The 22,968-nt window shown below is 43.5% G+C and overlaps 1 protein-coding gene across 2 annotated transcripts in view; it reads left to right on the plus strand.

Annotated features, from left to right (window-relative positions):
- The first annotated feature begins 18,329 nt into the window (after window positions 1-18,329).
- The window catches only part of LOC100338139 (CD302 antigen), a 150,659-nt gene continuing 146,020 nt past the window's right edge, over window positions 18,330-22,968 (plus strand). Inside the window, exon 1 of one of the 2 annotated variants that reach the window (XM_070070821.1) lies at window positions 18,330-18,538. In XM_070070821.1, coding sequence (XP_069926922.1) covers window positions 18,445-18,538 — 94 coding nt within the window. In that variant the 5' untranslated portion in view covers window positions 18,330-18,444. The remainder of the gene's footprint in view (window positions 18,539-22,968) is intronic. The other variant, XM_070070822.1, reaches the window with a different exon arrangement.

Consider the following 22,968-nt stretch of genomic DNA (forward strand, 5'->3'; position numbering starts at 1 on the left):
CATAGTAGGTAAAGCCCTGGCTGCAGTTCTGGCATCCCATATGTGTGCCAACTTAAGTCAGGCTGCTCCATTTCCAATCCAGCTTCCTGTTAATGTGCCTGGGAAAGCAGCAGAAGATGGCCCAAGTCCTGGGCCCCTGCACCCATGTGGGAGACCCAGAAGAAGCTCCAGGCTCCTGGCTTCTGGAGCCCAGCTCTGGCCATTGCCGGACATATGGGGAGTAAAACAGTGATGGAAGACCTCTCTCTCTCTTTCTCTGCCTCTCTGTAACTCTGCCTTTCAAATAAATAAATAAATAAATCTTTTTTTTTTTAAAAAGGGTCTCAATTGTACATGGATTGATAATTATTAAAATGAGAAGTTTCTTTAGAATCATTGGGTCTTATTGCATTATAAGTACGTTACATTCCTAATCCTTTCAATAGCAGTTTATTATATTCTATGTCTTGAAAAGATCTTCCTTATCTTTTCTTTCCCTTCTATCCACATCTCCTGCTTAACAGTTGTTAAACTTTCCCTATCAACTTTAAATTTGTCCACAACAGCCAGAGCCATCTTATTGTCTTCTAAAAATGTAAATCTGATATGAAATGTAAAGCCACTGTTTTGTGTCTTCATGACATCATAAATGCAGTTCCCATTACTGGAAGGGCCTTTATCCAACAGGGCAAACCCCTCATCCCTCAGTGTCAATATACTACCCCATTGCCGCCTACTCTGGAATATCCCCTATGACTGCCCTGAGCAAAAATTAGTTACCCCCTCCTTTAAGCTATGATCCTGGCTCTAACAAGTCTCTATTGTTGCACTGACTCCTACCCATCCATAAATGCTCTTTCACATGCCTCATTTCCCATTAACTCCAGAGCTATTTGAAGAGAGGGACCATTTCTTGTCCATTTCTTCTATCTTCAATTTCAAGTTTAATATATAACAATAACAATATCAGTTATTACACACTTAAAGTATATTTCAGATAGTGATCAAAACACTTCCTTCATTTAATACTCACAATAACCTTATGAAGTAGACATTATTATTAGCCCTATTTTGTATATAAGAAAAACAAGACAGAATACATGCTCAGTAAATGCTAATAAATATTGTAAAAAATCAAATGTATTCATTCATCATGACTTCTAAGTGCCCAGATACTATTACAACTGGTAGTTGATATCTTGGTGCAGGTAAGGTGTATGAAATGACATGAAACAGCTTTTTGGTTTGGAAGGAGCTAGATTATCTGCCATCTGGAAGCTCTATATATACTAGGCTTCAAGATTAAGTGCTTTGTTTTTGTTCTTATTTTTGTCTTCATGTGTCGTACTGGTTTTGCAAACCACTTCTCCCTCCCTAATCTCATTTAAATCTGACCATTTTCTACATGAATGGTTAGCCTAGTTCTATTTGTACATTTCATTAAAAGGTCAGACACAGAGATAAGGTTCCTAGGCCTGAGGAGAAAAAACGTCTACCTCAATACACTAAGTGGGCTAATTAAAAGTTTACCTGGTTAGTCCTCTCTCCAGCAAGTCACATATAGAAGGGCACATTTGAGAGTTATCCTGGATTACAATACATAGTTGCCCTATAGAACCATAGTTTGGGGGCTGATGCTGTGGTGTAGCCAGTAGAGCTGCTGCTCATGGCGCTGACATCCCATATGGGCACTGGTTTGAGTTCCAGCTGCTCCACTTCCGATCCAGATCCCTGATAATGTGCCTGGGAAAGCAGCAGAAGACAGCTCAGGTACTTGGGCCCTTGCACCCACATGAGAGACCCAGAAGAGGCTCCTGGCTCCTGGCTTTGGGCCAACCCAGCTCTGGCCATTGTGGCCATTCAGGAAATAAACCAGCAAATGGAAGATTTCTCTCTCTGTCTCTGTCTCTGACTCTTTCTCTGAAATTCTGCCTTTTGAATAAATAAGTCTAAAAAAAAAGTACCATAGTTTTTGCTACAACATCACATATAAGCACATGAACTTAGATTAACTAACACGGATTATTAATATAAAGCATTTGCATTTCAACAACTCTTATTAATATGCTGAATGTAAATGCATAATGAATGGGACAATTGCAGAGGAGGTTGAGAGGCTGAGGTACTTGCCGTCCAAGGATTAGTGCCAAGTCATGGTTTTGTAAGCAACTACCTACGGCCCAAATGAAACTGGCTCTACCAGTGAGATAGAGGAAATGTTACAAGCACCTTCATCTTCTAGATTAACTTCATCAAAGATATCCATTAAAACTCAATGAAAATCACAGAAGGCTGAGTTCAGTAATAGTCCAGTCAGTCCTCCCAAGCAGAATCCATCAATGCATATGCACAGGTAAGGAAGAGAGAAAACACAAAGAAACAGAATAATGAAGTAGTTGAATCCAACCAGTTTTGGAGGGGATAGTAGTGCCTGTTGACCTTCATTTGGTCATTGCAAAAAGCCATGATAGAATAAGTAAAGACCGCTTTCCACGGGAAGTGAAATCACACAACTCACTCAGACACACAGGACTGCGCACTTTTTCTTCTATTCTATTCTATTTTGTTATTTTCAACTCCCTCTGCTTCTTCTTGTCCCTGGATCCTACTCCATCATGAATTCTTACTAATTCTCTGTATATCTCATATCTAGAATCCCTAAGAGAGAGGATCTGTTTAGTTTCATTCATCACAATAGACGCTGCTGAGTGACATCTCATACTGGGCCTGTAGAACCTAATGGAAAATTCTGTGCAGATCCCCATTGATTGCTGTGCCCTTTTCCTCTGGTATGCTTTCACTCGCAACAACCAGCAAATGCAGCTCTTTGTTGGAAGGTTGCCTTCAGGTAGCATGAGGCCACCTTTCTCTGTATGCAGAGAGCAGACAGTGCCTGGAAATTTCTATGCCCCAGGTTCAACCCTTAGCCAATGATTGACAGGTATGGAAATATACATACTCTCAGTTCCATTAGCCCTTTTGGGATTGGTTGTAATGCAAACCATTTCTCTTTAAACCCAACCTTTCAGAATTGAGACAAAATTACCTTCTGTGAGGTTTCACTTGAGGTCCCACCTGTGTTAGTCTCACTTTTCTTCCTTGTCCATGTCACCCTCTACTCATTCCTGGGAAAACTTCCTGCCTCAAGGAGCCCTTTGTCGGTAATACAAACTCCCTAGGCTTTATTTGTGAATTCTCTTCACCAGTGTATTTTCACACAAATCCTCCTCTGGGGAACTCATCTCAGAAAAGGCTATTCCAGATTTTTACTAAACAGCTTAGACACTGTCTTTAAGATGGGGGCCCATCCCTGATCCCATCAGCAATGATTAGGGCTGCAGGCTTGTGCAGAACAGAGCATCATTCTGACATGCACAATGAATGTGTTAATTTGTGATGCAGGTTCTTGTGCCTGACTAATATCATGTGCACACAGGAACAGAGTTTATTTGGCAGTGAGGGAATCAATACAATTCACACATGACCATGAACTGCCCCACGACATGACTGGGCCAAAGAACTGCCGGTAAAACAAGAGAGAAAAACAAAACAAAACTGTACCTATAACTTGGAAGGTCCATCCGCGAGTGGGAGAACGGAAGAGTAGGGAGGCCCCTCTGAGGCTGCTCCACAATATAAAGAGCACACACAATAACGAGATGTCCAACTGTGTTCTGCAGTGGAAAGAGAAATGAGAGCAGCACATTTAAGCAGGATCCGTGGTGGAAAGAGAGCTGTCTCCCCTTCCACCTCTTTTTATAAGAAAGAGGGTAGTATCTCAATTGGATATAGAAACAGGGTGGGGTCCTAGCATGTGCCCTTGTCTAGGAAATGACCAGTGCATCCTGGGAAAGTGGGTGTGTCAAATCAACAGTTAAGGAGATAGAGTGACATGTCAGGGATATAAGAGTTCCAGCTTGCCTAAACTTAACTAACTGCCTCCTTACACCAGATCAGTTTCTGTACATACCTTCTCTGAGGCTCTAGCTATGGGCCTGCGCAACCTCTTGGAAAATGGGAAGCACAAACCATAGCTTTCTCCAGAAAATGCATATTCATTTGGGTAATGTCTGTTGGGCATAACTATGGCAAGGTGAAAATAAGTGGAGGCAATAGTTGTGAACAAATTGCAGAAAGTAAAGTGCTCTCTGTGCCCAGTGTGTAAACAGCAGTGTGAAATTTGCTATCACAAAGCAGTACTTTAAAATATGAAAGACAAGAGAAGGTATTTGGACTCCCAGTTAATGTGCCAGTTGAGATGCTTGCATCCCATATCAGAATGTCTAGGTTCAATTCCCAGCTCCACTCATGATTCTAGTTTTCCACCAGTGCAGACCCTGGGAGGCAGAATGTGATGGCTCAAGCAGTTGGGCGCCTATCCCCCACATGGAAGACTTGGGCTATGTTCCTGGCTCCCACCTCTGGCCTAAGCCATTGAAGGCATTTGCAGAGTTGTCAGTAGATGGAAGCTCTCTTTTCCTGTTGGTCCTGTCTGTTCATTCTTTCTTTTTCTATTTATGTGTGTTTGCCTCTCAAATAAAACAATGAAAGAATAATATAAGAAACAAATCTGGACATATTGCTTCCACTGAGAAATTTATATAGATATTTATGTGTACTGAAAAAAAAAGAAAGAGAGAGAGAGAGAGAGAGAGAGACTTCAGAAATCAACACTTCTCACCGAAATTCAATACGAAACTGAATCACATTAAAGAACCTGCACAAAATCTCCTTAATTTTCCATTAACTCACAGTGGTGGTCTGACCACCCCTGGAGCAGAAACATATTATAGCTATTTATAAGGTAGCAACAGCCCACCTTTACTTAAGGTTGCATTCTGGCTTTCATTTTTGCATTGTTAGGTATCAACCTTTCCTCTGTAATGGCATAGAGTAACCTGGTAGATGACTTACAGATTAAATTATTTCACCATAAGAATAATAAAGCACTAAAAAACTTTTAAGCTCAATAACTAACCCACATACAGATGTCATAATATTCTAGTAACACTGTCAAACAAACAATGAATGAAATCACAAAATATGTAAGGAATCCTTGAGGGCACTGAAGAGAAAAAGATACATAACTATTCTACCCAAATTCATGTATGGTAACCTCACATATCACAGGGGTCCAACCCTACCCCCACCCTTGCAAAGAAGAAAAACCCAGTATCCTTTATGGAATAAACAAAAGCATTCACTTTTATTTTTGAATTATCATCAATTATTGCCTAACAATATTCTTCCCCTTGAATTGAAAGCAGTTGTGCCAGAGAGTAGGGAGTAAAATCTGAAGACGTTGGTGCCAGCTCCCAGGGGGGTGATAAGTCTGTACATCATTATACCACAAAGGAAAACCTATCATGCAACCTCGTTCTGAAGGCTGGCTTCATGGAAGGGTCGCATTACAGGAAACAATACAATTTTCAGGTCAGCACCGCGGCTCACTAGGCTAATCCTCCGCCTGTGGCGCCGGTACCCCAGGGTTCTAGTCCTGGCTGGGGTGCTAGATTCTGTCCCAGTTGCTCCTCTTCCAGTCTAGCTCTCTGCTGTGGCCCGGGAAGGCAGTGGAGGATGGCCCAAGTGCTTGGGCCCTGCACCCTCATGGGAGACCAGGGGGAAGCACCTGGCTCCTGGCTTCGGATCGGCGCAGTCCACAGGCCGTAGCGGCCATTTGGGGGGTGAACCAACGGAAGGAAGACCTTTCTCTCTGTCTCTCAACTCTGACTGTCAAAAAAAAAAAAAAAAAAAGGAAACAATACAATTTTCAAAACAAGAGGCTATGAATAAGCTCTAAGGGCTTACTCTGGTGATTACAACTTTCACTGCCACAAGTTGAAGTGACCACTCCAAGTCTTAGTGTCTTTGTCTTTCAGATCTGCTCATTCATGTGTCTTTAAGCAGAGAAGCAGGAAGCCTGAGTCTTCTTCCAAAATTGAGTAATTATTTTGCCTCTGAAAAGTCACCCACAACTATCTTATATGCATGACCGCTGCTATCACTAAAATTTAGACTTCCATTATCATCCCCCTAGACCTCTGCAAGAGTCTGGTCTCTTTGTCTATCTTTAGTCTCCAATCAAATTTTTACCACTTTCAGGCTAATATTATTCAAGCAAAGCTCTCTTGATGTCACTCTTTCCCCTAAGAAACCTTTAATGAGTTCCAAATAACTGCCAACTCAAGTACCTATCTCCCAGCTTAGCATGCAAACGGATACCAAAGACCAGACTGAAGAAAAAGCAATCTCATGTTCACGAAGACGGGAAGACCAGTGTCATCACAATGTTCTCACTCTCCAGATTAGTCCTTACATTCAAGGCAGTTCCAATGAAAATTCATGAAACTTGATACACTAATTCCTAAGTCTATTTAGAGAAGCAATGCAACAGGAATAGCAAAAATAATTTTGAAGAGGAAAAACAAGTGAAATGTGTTATCCTACAAGAAATTAAGACTTATTCTAAAGATATAATATATAAAGATATTATACTACTATTGGTGCAAAGATGTGAGAAAATTATGAAACTATCTAGACTCAGAACATATTCACTATCCTATGAATTTATGGTGTATATACATGGCATAATTGGCACTATGAATCAATACAAATGGGATAATATTCAAACATTTAATTAAGCACAGATTTAAATTATTCCTATGTCTCAGCACACAGTCAAATGTACCCCAGGTGGATTAAGGAAATAAAAGTACAAATAAAACATTTTTCATGCTTACAAGAAAATTTAGGAGAACAGTTTTGTGATCTTCAAGCAGAAAAGAATTTCTTAAACAAGACTGAGAAGGGGCTGGTGTCGTGGCATAGCAGGTAAAGCCACTGCCTGAGATACCAGCATCCCATGGGGGTGCCAGTTTGTGTCCTGGCTACTCCATTTCTGATCCAGCTCCCTGATAATCGCCTGGGAAAAGCATCAAAACATGGCCCAAGTATCTGGACCTCTGCCACCCTTGTAGGAGAGACCTGGATGAAGCTCCTGGTTTCTGGCTTCAGCATGACCCAGTCCTGGCTGTTACAGCCACCTGAAAAATGAACCAGGAATAGAAGATCTCTCTCTCTCTCTCTCTCTCTCTCCTCTCTCTCTCTTCCTTTCTCACACTGTAACTCTGACTTTCAAAGAAATAAATAATCTTATAAAAAACACATTCATCACAAAGAAAAAGATGTATAGGGGCCAGCACTGTGTTGCAGCAGGTAAAGCCCCAGCTTGCAGCACCAGCATCCCATATGGGCACCAGTTCAAGTCCTGGCTGCTCTACTTCTGACCCAGCTTCCTGCTAATGCACCTGGGAAAGCACCAGAGGATGGCCCATGCCCTTGGGCTCCTGCACCCACTTGGAAGACCAGGAAGAAGCTCCTGGCTCCTGGCTTCTGATCAGCTCAGCTCCAGCTGTTGTGGCCATTTGAGGAGTGAGCCAGCAGATGGAAGAACTTTCTCTACGTCTCTACCTGTCTCTGTAACTCTTTCAAATAAATAAATCTTAAAAAAAAAACAGGTTTATATATCTGAATAAATTATCTGTATAGGAAAAAATTGATAAGCCTCAAATCTGGAAAATATAATACACATATAACTGACAACAGCATGATATCCAGAATATATAAAGAAACCAAAACTCCCGAAAACTAGTAAGGGCAAACAGTGAAAATACAAAGGTGGAAAAAAAAGAATATCAACTCAGAATACAAAATAGAAAAATGTAGGCTCTGCCAACAACAACACAGAGCACTAGGCCTAGGAGTTTGAATTGGTGCAACTCTGGTGTGAAGAGTTGGTAACATCATCCTTAGTATCCAGCACATACATGCCTAAGGATGTAGCAATTTCACTCCTAGCTGCATATTTTAGAAAAGCTTTTGTGTATGTGCCCAAGGAGTCAGATGACCGCCAGTATCCCCATCATGTGTTCACTGAATAATAACGTATCTCCACTGCTTTGTTTCATGTGGAGTTCTTCTAGTCCTCACTCTTCTCTGGGAGTGAGGCTCAGCAGGTGTGAGGGAAAGGATTGTTAACCATCAAGTTTGCCCTGCACATAAGTATTAAAGTTAAGAGAAAAATTTTGTAGTGGCTCTTAGGCTCTTTTCTTACTGAGTCATAGCTCTGCCACTTGCTAACATCTGCTTATGGGCCAATTGTTAAATTCTCTCTAAACCTCACTTTCCTCATCTGAATCCAATTATTTGCGACCCTTGTACTTGATAATAGCATACTCATGTTAATGAAGGCATAAGACATTAATAGCTACCATTTATGGTTCACTTACTTTGTACTAGGTAATTTAAGGTTTGAAATAATCCTATGAACTAAGTGATTTTACCTATTCTTTTTTAAAGTGAGAAAAATACACTCAAAATAACTATCTGATAAGTGGTAGGGCAAGGGTCCAAACCCACATGTGTCTGACTTCAAAATCCATGATGCAAATAAGGACCAACTTACTGAGCAAGAGTGCCCAGATGCACAGTGTGGTTTCTAAACACCATTGCCTGCTAAAAAGAGGCAAAGATTCCTACAGGAATGGCTGATTTCAGATCTGGGAAGGAAATACACAGTTCGAGGCTGAAACACCTTCTATTCCAGGTGACAAGGAAATGATGGAAAGCTCCTATGGCCATGTCTGTGTTGGCCAAATATGGAACAGCGGGAGAATCAATAAACACAGTAACTACAAGGAACTGAAACACATCAAATATGTCTAAAGGACAATAAAATATAAAGATTTCATTGGCCACTTTTGGCTGATTATAGGGCATCACCTTCTTATTTTCAAAACAAATGGAAAGAATCCAGCATTTTCCTATTTTTCCTATATGAGCTGTACCTTGGAGTAATCAAATAGTAGGCAAAGGACAGTTTGTCTCTAAAGAAGCATCCAGCATGTGAGGGCGATCTGGCTGCAACGTGTGTCACCCCATTGATCGCCTGGGCTGATTCAGCTGATCTGGCTGGCTGGGTGGGTGTCCCCTTCCTCCCTCACGGCTCCATGTGCATCCCTCCTAAAGCTGCGCTTCAGCTGAAAAGGACGACCTTCCCTGTTAGAGGAGGACTAGTCTTCACTCAAGGGTATGAGTAGCTGCACTCCCCTGCTGGACCCTCCAAGCAAGCTTTAAAGAAGCGTCCAGCTAACAAATGAAGAAAAACTGATGGGATTAGAATGTTTATATTCCAACTCTTAATGAACTAATTTTCCCAGCTACACTCATTGATGGTTGATAGACCCAATGAGAAAATATATGACATGATGTACATTCTGAGAGAAAAAGAACACATACAAAATAGTACTGTCAAGGGTAAATTGAATTTGAACCTCATAAAAATTAGTATGAATTTATAAAAAATCAAAATCAGAAACTTATCAAAATCAGACTGAGAAACTCTTCAAATGAGCTGGTCTCACACAGAAAGACAAGGTGTCTAGAGATTAAAAGACACACCAGAGACATATCAACCAGTCTCAACATGAAAACTTTACTCAGATTCTGGTTTAAACAAACTATAAAAACAAAATCTTTATAAGTCAGGAAATATGAGCACTGATGAATATTTAACAGTATTAAGGAATTATCGTCATAACTTGTTGACAAAATTACATATTGTCATTATGAGAGTCATATATTTATGTATTTGAAAGGCATAGAAGTTCCTGTTTCCCGCACTCTGGCCTCAGAGTCAGCTCTTAAGGCACGCGGATCTGGCTGAAAAGCCCATGAGAGTATTTCAGGCATGGAAAGCCAAGACACTCTGGAAAAAAAAAAAAAAAACCACACACAACACCTAAATGAAAGATCTCCGAGAGTGAGATCCCAGTGGAAAGAACAGGTCATCAAAGAAGGAGGTACCTTTTTCTGAAGGGAGGAGAGAACTTCCACTTTGGCTATGAACTCAAAAGGCTTCCATAGCCTTGGCAACTCATGACAAGAGCCTAGGGTGATTACTGAGGCCATAAACAAGAGTGTCAATTTGTTAAGTCAACAACAGGAGTCACTGTGCACTTACTCCTCATGTAGGATCTCTGTCCTCAATGTGCTGTACATTGTGATTTAATGCTATAACTAGTACTCAAACAGTATTCTTCACTTTATGTTTCTATGTGGGTGCAAACTGTTGAAATCTTTATTTAATGTATGCTAAACTGATCTTCTGTATATAAAGAGAATCGAAAATGAATCTTGATGTGAATGGAATGGGAGAGGGAGAGGGAAAGTGTTGCAGATGGGAGGGAAGTAAAGCGGGGGGAGCCATTGTAATCCATAAGCTGTACTTTGGAAATTTATATTCATTAAATAACAGTTAAAAAAAAAAAAAGAAGTTCCTGTTTTCCGGCTTCAGTATTTCCGGCTTCAGTATGGCTCAGCCCTGGGGAGCCATTTGGGGAGCGAACCAGAGAATGAAAGACACTCTCTTTCTCTCTCTCCCTCCCTCCCCTGTAACTCTGCTTTTTAAATAAATTAACTAAATCTTCCAAAAAATAAAAAGGGCAAGCCAACAACACATTCATTGTCTCTCTTTCTCTGATTCATGGGGAGGGAGAGGCTACAAAGCCTGAAGAGGGAAGGAACATGGTTGGGAACACAGAAGACCTCTGATGAGAGTGTGGGACTGGTTCTTCCTCCAAGACAGAGCAACAGAAGAGGTGACCGAGACAAGGAGACAGGGAACTCCCATACCCGGAGTGAAGTCGGACATGAAACTGAGCTCCAAAGAGGAAAAGACTTGGACCATCCACTTTTCAGAGGTATTAATGAGTCCACAAAAGGTCAGTAAAAGGTAATGTTGGACTACTAGTCAAACAATACCCTATACCTGGTTCGGTTGTGTGAGTGCAGCCTGTTGAAATCCCTGCTTAGTATATACTAAGTTGATCTTCAGTATATGAAGGTAATTGAAAATGAAACGTGATGAAGGGCGGGATGGGAGAGGGAGTGGGCGAGGGGAGGGCCACGGGAGGGAGGGAGGTTGTGGGGGGAATTCACAACAATACAAAAGATGCGTTTTATATTCTACTTAAAACTATTGGTTGAACTCTGTAATTAATACACAATTACTCTTAGGTGTTTAAATTAATGCTATAACTAGTACCCAAATAGTATTTTACACTTTGTGTTTCTGTGTGGGAGCAAAATGTGGAAATATTTACTTAATATACGCTAAATTGATCTTCTGTATATAAAGATAATTGAAAATTAATCTTGATGTGAAGGAAAGGGGGGAGGGTGTGGGAGAGGGGAGCGTTGTGGGTGGGAGGGAAGTTACGGGGGGGAGGAAGCTATAGTAATCCATAAGCTGTACTTTGGAAATTTATTCTCATTAAATAAAAAAAAAGGTAACGTTGGTAAAATGCAGTATTGTCCTAACATAATTCTCAGTGATAAAATTTCTAAGCAGGAATTTCATTGTGCCCTTCATAAATGTTTCTAAGAATTAAGAATCTAGAATTGTTAATCTTACCCTTGGGACAGGAACTGTGGTGCAGTGGGTTAAGCTGCTGCTAGGGAAGCCCGCACCCCTTTTAGAGTGCCTAGGATTGAGTCTGCCTCCACTTCTGATCCAGCTTCCTGCTGGTGCACACCCGGGGAGACAGCAAATGATGGTGTGACTACTTGGGTTCCCATGTGCCAACCATGTGTAAGATGGGGATGGAGTTCCTGGCTCCTGGCTTCAGCCTGGCCCAGCTCCAGCTGTCATAGAAAATTAGGGGAATTAATCAACAAATGGAAAGTCTCTCCCTTTCTCTCTCTCTGTCTCTGTCTCTCTCTCTCTCTCTCTCTCTCTGTATGTGTGTGTTGCTGTATCTTTCAAATAAATAAAAATAAAGACAAATAAAGAAAATTTACACTTAGCCAACAGGTTAGGTGGTCCAGAACCTTGTGCCTAAGTTTCCAGTCAGTTTTTGTAGAAGGTCACATCACACTGAATTCCAAAGCTTAAAAATAGGGCCTTTGTTATTTTCTGCTAAAGCTGGGAAACTATTAGGGCCAGTGCTGTGGCAGCACCAGCATCCCATTTGGGCACCAGTTTGTGTCCCAGCTGCTCCTCTTCTGATCCAGCTCTCTGCTTATGGCCTGGAAAAGCAGAGGAAGATGACCCAAGTGTTTGGGTCCCTGCACTGGCATGGGAAACCCAGAAGAAGCTCCTGGCTCCTGGCTTGGGATCAGTCCAGCTCTGGCCATTGCGACCATTTAGGGAGTGAACCAGCAGATAGAAGACCTTTCTCTCTGTCTCTCCCTCTCTATGTCTGTAACTCTAACTCTTAAATAAATAAATAAAATATTAAAAAAATAAAAGGTTGGGAAAATGTTTGCTCTAAAGTGCAAACCTGATCAGTATCCCTGAGGATCAAAGGCTCCTGGGCTTTAATTATTTCTCATTCTAACTGTTGTTTGCTTGGAACAGTTTTGCAATGAATTTCGTTAATCCTGAGGAAAGAGCCTCTAATTACAAAAGCAAAAAGTCAAGCACATCACTTCAGATCCTTCCTCTTTGTGTTTCTGTCCAAGTCAGAACTTGTCCCCGCATCACATTTCTCACACCCAAAACATCATCTGTACTTTGAAATTGTTTCCTTATTCGCCAAGGTGTGCACATGTGATAAGCATTTCCTAGAGAATTCCCACTGTTCTAGAAACATTACACTATTCCCCCAAACACACTGCTGACCCTAGTAATAGACTCCTACCAATACCCACATTCTCCTGATCAAGACCCACCCTTGTATGCCCAAATTTCACTCTGCCCCATCAGAAGAGGGCAACCAGCCCTAGGGTGCTCTCAAGGATATGTCTGGACTCTTCCCATCAATCTTTGGGGCCTGCATCCAACCTGTCTGATGCTTCTCTTATCCATAGTGGTCACGGAAGCCTCTGAGCCACAGTTTCCCCAGCTGTAAAGGAAGAGGGCAAAGAATGGACTCCATGATCTCTATCAGCTCTTTAACTCTACACTTCTTGGTGTCTGTGCATGAAGCTAAGCTGATTAAGTGAGTAAGTCAGCCACACCCCCTCCTTGTCCTATTTCCTATTCAATACTTTGCAGCTAACCCAGTAGAACATTTCCTCATCTAAGAATTCCACAATTCTGTGACGGAAGTTCAGGTTACTTCTAATAAAATGAGCCCTTTAATTTTGTTTTGTTCTTTAAGTGGTTGAGTTAGAACCATACGTTTGTCCTTTGGGGTCTCCCTGCCTCTATGACTATAGTCCTCAAGAGTTTAGTTATAATCAGGAATAAACACAGATCTCCATTATTGTGGTGTAGTGGGAATTGCCTAGAATTTATTCTTAGGCCAAACTCTTATCTGAGCCTTCTGGGTCCTTGTTATATATCTGGGGCAAATGTGGGCATCATAGCTGCAGTTTAAATGCATCCCTCACTGGCTCTGTTTATGCCACAACTCCTCATGCAGTTGAAAGTGTTTTATAGTTTTACTTATTTGTATGTAACTCAATTTTGATCCTGTCTCAAGTAAAACTTTTCTTTATGTTGAATCAGCATCATCAAGATCCAATGAGGAAAATAAAATCCATGCTAAGTAGTTTGATTGATGAAATTTAAATACATGTAAATACCGAAGTGTTGGAAGAACTCAATTTAAGTGCTAATAGGGTTACACAGAAAGTAATAACTACCAGATACTACTGCCACCCACGGGACCTGAGGGACAAGGAAGGGATGATGTTATCAGTGTAGGAATCAGTGTAGTTACCCTGTGGGAGCTACAGCCTTGGAAAAGGTTCCAAAAGGAGCTAGAAGTATGGTGGGGCTCTCCTGGTGAGAACTGAGGCACAGAGAGTGGAGCTTTCTGGCAGGAACTGGAAACACAGTAGAAACAGCCTCTGCTTGATAAGATTCCCAAAACAGAAAGAAACACCCTGGGTTCTTCCCCTCCCAAACTCGCATTGCTTGCCAGGAACTCCCATTGGCTGAACCTAACCAGAAGTCAATGGGAAAGGGATTCTGGGGAATGCAAGATAGCTCCTTGGGATTCAAAGCTGGTAAGGACAACGAAAGAATCTAAGAGAAAACAGGCAAATGACTTATATAAGAATAGGAAGAGGAGATACAAGTAACCAGTAAACATAGGAAAATATGCTCAACCTCATTATAACCAGGGAAATGCAATTTTATACCATAATCAGATACCACTTTACCTCTTACCAAAATGTTTAGATGCCAAATGTTGGTGAAGATATGCAGGGTAGTAATGCTGGTGCACACGTATGGGAGTGTAACTTGGAAAACACGTGGGTGTCATCTAATAATGATGATACTAAATATATTCTGTGCTCCAGAAATTCCAGTTCTAGGAGAATTTCTGATAGTTGCTCAGAAAACTGTAACAATGTGCAACAGGAGAAGGCACAAAAAAAATGTTCATAGTTGCACTGTGACAGACAGTAAACTACCTAAATGGAAACTACTCAGTTAGAAACTACTCAGATATATACCAACAAGGGAATATGCAAAGTGAGTTTTATTCTTATAATGGACACTACATAAAAATGAATGAACTATAGCTATACACACCAACACAAATATATGTCACAGACATAACTTTGAACCACAAAGGCAAGTAGAAAAAAAGCCAACCTTGACATTATTCGATTTACATAAAATTAAAAACCATGCAAAACTATTTACACTATTTAAGGAAAGAATTATGTGTGGGGGCCGGCACCGTGGCTCAATAGGCTAATCCTCCACCTAGCGGCGCCAGCACACCGGGTTCTAGTCCCTGTTGGGGCGCCGGATTCTTTCCCAGTTGCCCCTCTTCCAGGCCAGCTCTCTGCTGTGGCCAGGGAAGGCAGTGGAGGATGGCCCAAGTACTTGGGCCCTGCACCCCATGGGAGACCAGGAGAAGCACCTGGCTCCTGCCTTCAGGTCAGCGCGGTACGCTGGCCACAGCACGCCAGCCATGGCAGCCATTGGAGGGTGAACCAACGGCAAAAGGAAGACCTTTCTCTCTGTCTCTCTCTCTCACTATCCACCACTCTGCCTGTCCAAAAAAAAAAAAAAAAAAAAGAATTATATGTGGGAAAACTGAAAAGAAAGGAATGATAAATAATTCAGAAGAGTGGTCCCCTCTGTGTGGGAGTAAACTGGATACAATTAGGAAAAAACCCACAAGCATAGCTACTCTCTTTTTTTTTTTTTTTTTTTTTTTTTAGGTACGGCATATTTTCAGATTAAAACCATGATTTCCAAAACTTCAAAAGCTTCCCTATCTTCCAAAAGTTTAATTGGGAAGACAATACTATGAACAGTCATGCAGTTCTAAATTTCCACCATGGCACTATCTTCACTTGCAACCATTAAGCTTACCTAATTAATCCTGGTTCTTAGTTTCCAAAACTGAACAAATAAGGATAAAAGCGCTACTTGGTTCAAGGATGATTACTAAGCAATAGAAAATGCTTAGCAGTGGGTGCCAGGTATCTAATATTTAGTTCACACTATCACCTCACTTTGAAGTGTCCCTCTCACCACCATTGTCTATTGAATGTCACTGATTCAGGGACATTCTGCCCAGTGCCTAAAGACTCTCCCTTCCTCACAAGCAAATTTCCCCCTCTTTTTAATGTGCAGGCCTCCTGTTACTTGCACCATTTATGAGGCATCTACCATCTACTTATTTATTCATTTGTCTAGTGAATCACATGCAGGTACTGGAAACACAGAAGTGAATAAAGCAGACATAGTAATTGCTTTCATGGAGTCTGCATTCTAATGAGGAAGACAGACAAATGAGCGCTAAGCACATAATTATTTCACCCAGCTGTGCATGGTACAATCAGGGAAATGTGTGGGATGCTTGAGAATCTGTCCATATAAAGGAAGCTCACCTAGACTGTAAAGAAAGATGATTTCTCTGAGAAAGTGACATTCAAGGTGAGACCTGGAGGATACACTACTTTCTAATGTCACTATAGACAATAAATACAGATGGAGGGTCTATAACCTAGATGGAGCATCAGGGCACCTGTCCTTAAAGAAAGACTATCAGTAGGAGGTAATACTTGGAAATGCCAAGTGAAGATAATATGCAAGATTATACAGGTGTTTGGAGAATGGTTAATCCTCACAGCTAGGGCCCTTCAGAGAAACGTTTTCTGTAAAATGTGAGAGTTCAGCAGAAACAGTAAGGAAGGATAGAGCTAAGACAAGGGAAGGGATAACAAATATTCAGGATATAAATATATAGGCAGAGACAGGAAAAAGCAAAGTTCAGACAGATTGCTTTAACCCAGGAGTCATGTGGGAAGGAATTTAACCAGGTTATGGAGGACAAAGGTTCAAGGAAGGCAGCTCCTCAACTGGTCCTTGTAGGGATTTAATCACGTACATCTGGTGGGAGACAGTGACAGAACAGAGGCCGGACAATGCAAGACAGGGCCAGAAGACAGCCAAGAGTCCAACGTGGCACGCTGTGGGGTGGGCAGGGGACAGACTGATTGATTTTGGTGAGGGCGTAAGTACAAATGATAGCATTTATTTTTGATAGAGTTTTCTTTTTGTATCATGGACTTCTTTGAGCCTCTCATGAAAGCATCGAACTCTTCCCCCTCAGAAAGCTGCATACAATTTATAAAGTTGCATGAAATTTCAGTGATTCACAATACCTCTGAACACTCAACCAGGAAACCTTGCTACAATCAAGAGCACTAAAAGGACTTGAATAGAATGGTGATGTGTTCCAAAGTATCTAGAATATCTTCCTGAGAGGATCGTAATTGTTGGCAGTGAGGTCAGTTGAGAAATTATTGCAATAGGGCCTAATGCAAGCAGGAGCTCATATGATCCTAGGATATGGTGGTAACTGTAAGAATTCAGTCATTAATTAAACCAACATTTACTTAGAGTTTAGTCTGGGACAGGCCCTCTGCTCAGGACTGGAGACATGACAGCAAACAAGACCAGACCACCTCCCTCAAGGACCTCCAAGCTGGCCAGGATCAGAAGGAAAGGCAGGGAGCTACAGATGCAGTGGGCATCAGATCACTGGTAGGCTCTTACTTGGGGAACATCAAAGTCTTCAATATCACAGTTAAGGTCCTTCAAAACAGCCACCTGTCATTTTTTGCTGTCATTTCCTCTTAGGCCTCAATACAATCTCTCCCTCCCTCTCTCTCCCCCTGTACTGTGCTGTCTTCTGCCCTTGTCTTGCATTTTCCTGCCTCTGACCTGTCACTATTTCTCCCACCAGCTGTACCTTCAAGGCCCAGTTGAGATGTTTGCCTTCCTTGAACATGTGTCTGCTCTCCCATTTACTCTGCTCCGTGTTACTCTGTGTGCTTCAGCCTCCCCCAGCACCCACTAAACCCCAGCACCCACTAAACTTTGTTACTCTATTTCATGAGGTATCTAGTTCCTGTGATGGTGAATCTACTGAACTGTAAGGCTAGAGCCCAGGACAGCACAGAGCCAGGGTGGGTTTGGGAGCCATCCACAGAACTCTGGAATCAGGTAAGACAAGTAGACCATCACACCCTCAAGGACACTCACTTCTGGGGAACAGGGCTGGGGCCACCTCTACTATACATGATCCACTCGGAGACTGCAGGGTTTAAATATACAGGACAGTCACCTCCAGGCAAATTAGGTCATTAGGCATTCGGAGCATTTACAAGGATAGCATGTCCGCAAAGGAGATGTGGGACTTGCACCTTCTGGTTCTGGTTGTAGACTTCTACATTTCTCCTGGACGGAATAATATGTTATACTGTTAAGCAAAGCGCTTACTTAAGTGGTTATAAAAATGAATCATCCTTGCAAGTGTTACAGCGCCGCTAAGATAACTCTTAGTTTTAATTCTTCACAATCGCAGGTCAAACAGGAAGGTACCAATATCTCACCTGTATTTGCGCTATCAAAATACTCCAGACGTCGCCCATGACGACTGAACACTTTGCCTTGGCTGCAGCCGCCACAGGCCTGGCGTGCATTTCCTCGTCTGCGGAAGGAGGTGATATGGCGACCTTTCCAGCCCGGCAGTGGAATGAAAAAGTCAGCCTGGCCTGCGGTGCCCTGGGCCGAGGGCAAGGTCCTAAACTGATGAACCCACCCACCTGGGTGGTGCCAAGTCCCCACAAGCTCCGAGTCTCCCCAGCTGTGCTGCTGAAGGGGTGAGGGCAGGTGTCACAGCCCCCTACCCCCGCCCCCGCCCAGTCCAGAGCCCTGGGCCGCTCTCTCCGGCGCCCTCGACGCCCACTACGCCCACTTCCCGCTCTCTCACGCGTCCACACTCGCAGGTGTCTGCCGCGTCCTCCCCCGCCCGCTCCCCAGGGCCGAGGAGACCGCGTTTGATTGGCCGAGGGCGGCAGGGGCGGTGCCTACGCCCCGTGAGGTCGGGGGCAAAGGCGCTGGCGCGGCAAGCCGGGCGCACCAGCAGCGGTGGGCTCAGCGTGCGCCCGAAGACCCGGTGGCACCGTCTGGGCTGGCTCAGGATGAGGACGCGCTGGGCGACCCCTCGCTGCGCTGCGGGGCTCCTCGCGCTGCTCCTCCCGTGCCTGGGGCTGGCGGAGCCCATTGGCCGCGCAGGTAACCGCGGGCGCGTCCGCCCGCCAGCCCGCTGAGGGGCCACGACGCTGGGGGCTACCTTTGCCGGGGTGGGGACTGCTGCTCTCTGTCGGGTCGCGGTCCGGGAGTCGGGAGCAGGACCTGGCACCGACGGGGAGGGTCTAGGCGGACCTTGGGTGTCTCCGCGGTGGAAAGGAGGGCGCGGCGGGGCGTGGGAGGGCAGGGCCTCTCTGGCGCTGAGGGGATGCAGAATGTCTCCCAAGTGTGTCCCTCGCCCCTCCCTCACAGTCTCTGAAAAGCTGCATGCCTGGAGGATGGAGTTCTCCATCTCCCTTCTACAATCCTGTCCGGCCCGTTCTCTCCCCCTTGGACCCCTTGGTCCTTCCACGTCCCGGGGCGCTTCCGCTCCTAGCGCCAAACGTTCCCAGTGATTCCCAGGCTTCACCGCGCCCATGGTGCGCGTCAAAAAAGTCAGGTTAAGCCATCTTCTCCGAAAGGGACCGCGACCAAGAACCAAGATCGGCTGTGACGCCCTCCCACACCACCCGGAAAAGCGACCCTTCTTTGTAATTGACTTTGCAGCGCCAAACGACACCCCCACCCCCACTCCCCGGCAGGCTGACAGCCGTATGCGGAAGCGCAGGTCGCTGACTCGGGGACCTGCAAGCCTCTCACCATGGAACCAGAGCCCGGACCGCACTTGACTAACGCGCAAGGCGGTGCCAACCCCGCCAGCCCCCTGTGCAGCCACCGCATCTTGCTTTTACTTTCTCTTTTTGCCTTGACACAAGATGTGCCAAGGACTTTGTTTCTTGGGCCACCTCCATTGACTGCTTCTCTTATCCTGCCCGTTATGAGGAAGGAACAGGTGGTGAGGGCCATGTCTGAAACACAGAAGTTGTTGGTGGCTCTTCTTTGCTGCCAGGCTGAGTGACTGTCTGGTTCAGATGTTTTTCAGAGAGTGATTGGGAAGAGGTTTTCCCAGAGTGTGAGTGGCACCATCCTACTTGTGTCAAGGACCTGTTCACGGATCTTGCTTTCACTCCCAGTTCTCCATTCTTCCTTGCCCCTCCGGGCTGGGAACTACCTAAAGAGCCAGTCCTAGTACAGTCCCTTATTGCTGTGAGAAGTCTATTCTGCCTCCCTGACAACCCAAGGAGAAAATTTCACGATAGCCCCTAACTATGGTGAACACACTAACCTTGAGATCACAAACCTCCTGGTTTATTCCTAAATCGACTTTAGTCCTATATGTTTATTCTCCTGCACAACATTTCATATTTCCTTAGTTCTGGAAGCCTCCACAGTCCCCATCCTTTCTCTGTCTTCCCCAGAGTACCAGGCTGAACTAAGCACCTAGCACTAGGCTCCCAAGGCTGTTTGTTATCCTTCATCCTTCCTGACTGCTCTGGGCTGCTCTGGTCAGCTGCCTTACCCCAAACCAGACCAGACTTGTAGCCTTCCTGGGAGGAACACTGAATGGTGAGCACCCAGCCATTGGGGTCGCTTCTTTGGCAGTGCATCAGCTTCAAGATGCTGGTGATGGCATGCCCCGGGTCAGGTGTGCACAGCTAAGTTTGGTCCAAATGCTGAAGGAGCGCATCTGTGTCCCTGGAGAGATGCCATATTTACTTACTGAGTTTACATTTTGTGCCTGCTTTTAGAGTTAACAGTTTGAAATGAAACAATCTTTTAGGGATTCCTGAGGTTCTTAACAGCCCATACCAGTCAATCTGTGCTGTGTGATTTTCTGATTCCAAGACGACCACCATGAACCCAAACATTACTCCAGAACCTGTTTTTGAACCAGGAAACCCAGACTTGATTCTCACCTGCTGCACCTGTGCACTCTGCACAAAGGGCTTGACAGTGTGAGCTGTGGACATTTCTCTGAAACTACAATTGCTGCAGTATTCATCGCTCCTGGCTTCCCAAGCCATTTCCTTCTTCAGTGGTGTGTGGTTAGCTCTTTGGTATAGGATTCATAAGACAGGAGTTATTTAGTAGTCATAATATGCAAACACTGGGAGGTAGTTTTCCTTCAACAGATGTAAAAATACTAAAAATTCAATTTATGATAATGCTACTTAAGCCATTTTCTCTTAACTGCCACCTGAGTATTTGTATAAAATGAAGCATAGTGAAAATGCTTCTGGGGTAATGAGGCATCTTTTAATCTGCCTCTGCCTTTGAGATTTGTCCCAATATTGTATTTGGAGCATTAGAACTCCATAAACTTTCTTGAGGACTAGTGTGAAGTTATAAAGTGAACAGATGCAGTATGAAGTGATCAGTAAGCATCTATCTCTCTCTCTCTCTTTTTTTTTTTTTTTTGCATTTCATAAATACAACTTTAAGAACCTAGTGACAGTGACTCTTCCCACCATACCCACCCTCCCACCCAGCCCCCTGTGAAGTCCCCCAGCCAGACTCAGGCATCTCCTTTCAGCTGGTTGCTGGGCGTGCAGGCACAAGCTGGCCCAGCTGTTGCATACGTCCAAAATGGCGCCCACCAGCTATCAGCTAGTTACAGGACACTGGTGCTGGGTGGTCAGGGAGGGAGAAGTGTGCCCTCTAGATTGGTAGGTAAACTGACCCCCACAGGGCTCCAAACCAGACTCACACCAAACTCTTCCCACAGCTTTATCACCAGTGGCATGGGCTGCTGCAATCTGGTCTCACCTTACTCTCCAAAGCTGGTGTGGAGGCTCTCAGCTTCTGGGGTCCTGAATTGTATATGTCCACACCCTCCACGTAGGTCCACAGTGTCCGTCTAATATGTGTGGAGTTTCTTCTGCCATTTTCTCCCTAACTTCATGGAGATTACTCTCTCTCCATGTTTGTTTGTCTTTTTTACTATCTTCCCCTAGACTAGAGCAGTAAGCTCCCTCCCTATTATGCCCCTCCACACATCTTAGAAATAGCTCTGTAATTACCTTTTCAAAGTTTAACACACCTCTAAGATAGTTTCTGCAACCTTTTGCAACAGATTTGGGAAGGAATTATTTTCACACTTTTTCAGTGCTGCTTCCCACCCTCCTGCCATCCCATAGGGTCATAAGGCTGAGGCCAATGGAACAGCACCTGCTAGGGGTAAAAAGGATGTGGGGAAACACCGTGAGAGGACAGGACTCTCCCTAGCTAATGTATTACATGTGAATGTTTATATATACATTGTATAGGGGAGGCCATAACAAGTTACCTGAAATAATTTTAATATCTGTGCTAAGTGACCACTGTAAATGTTAAACATTGATTTTGCATACTTGGTTCAAATACAAGTGTAATCTGAGGCAAGAACTACATTTACAGGTGTTGTAATTTGTTAAAGTGTTGGGCAACCCCTCTTTAGCATAGCTACTCTGTGCTACCCATACTTCCCCTATAGCCTTTCAGAGTTCCTGCAATACTATAAAGACCACAGGTGTTCCAGAAGCAAAGTGTGTATAGAAAGGAGGAGAGTACATTTTTCTCTTCCAAAGTGTGTTTATAAAGCAACACTGTCACTTCAGTGCACATGCCCAATATAAGTGAGATTAGAATAAACCTGAAATACCACCAGCAGAAGCATGACACAAAATTGTGGACATCTGTTCACGGTGAGCTTGCCAAAGTCTAGAATAACCTGAATGACTAAGGACACTGTTACCTTGTGGAAACATAGAATGTTAACCCTAAAAGTGCCTGAGGTATCTTTAATTCTGCTGCTTTCCTCTGTCATTTGGAGCTATGAAGACCCTGGGAGACCAAATAAATGACTTCTGCGAGTTCTCCCAGCTAACTGGGAACAGAGGTTGGTTTTCAGTATAGGACCTCCAACTGCTTGTCTCATTGCTCTTTTTGCACTATATGTGGTTGTAGTGCAAACTTTTTTCTGCTGTCGTTCCTGACACTTTAAAATACAAGGTTCATTTTGGAGAGGTGAGGCAAAATTGCTTGGAAGAGAGAGAGAGCAGGGGTGCGACTGGTTATTGACTATGTGGGAGAAGGACATTAGAGAAAGTGTGAGTGATCATCTCTCACTACATTTTCCTTCTTCTTGCGTAACCCTCCAAACTATGTCTGTCAAGAGGGGTGCAGGATGGAGGCTGCTATGGCGACATACAAAGCTGCACTCTGTGGATCTTCTGAAATTCAAATCTGAGCACAGAAATAAAGTGTTAAGGTGTTTTCTGTTGTTATTCCTGTTGATTTTCTTTTTGCTTCTGTTCTTTTAAACAAAAGCCAAAAAAAAAAAAAATCCACCAAAGTTCAAGCTACAGTCAGAGTTAATTTTATAGTCATTATTTACATGGTAAAATTTCCCCTTAAGTTGCTGGCCTCTAGTATGAAAATTTTTAAAAACCCATGAATTATTACTAGAAAAAGTGTTCAGTGTTAGTAAAAGCAGTGATAGTAAATTGTCATCAAAATGAAACTGCCTTTTGGGAACCAAAATTTGTTGCGTCCTT

Source organism: Oryctolagus cuniculus, chromosome 3 (genome assembly GCF_964237555.1).
Source record: "Oryctolagus cuniculus chromosome 3, mOryCun1.1, whole genome shotgun sequence".
NCBI lineage: Eukaryota > Metazoa > Chordata > Mammalia > Lagomorpha > Leporidae > Oryctolagus > Oryctolagus cuniculus.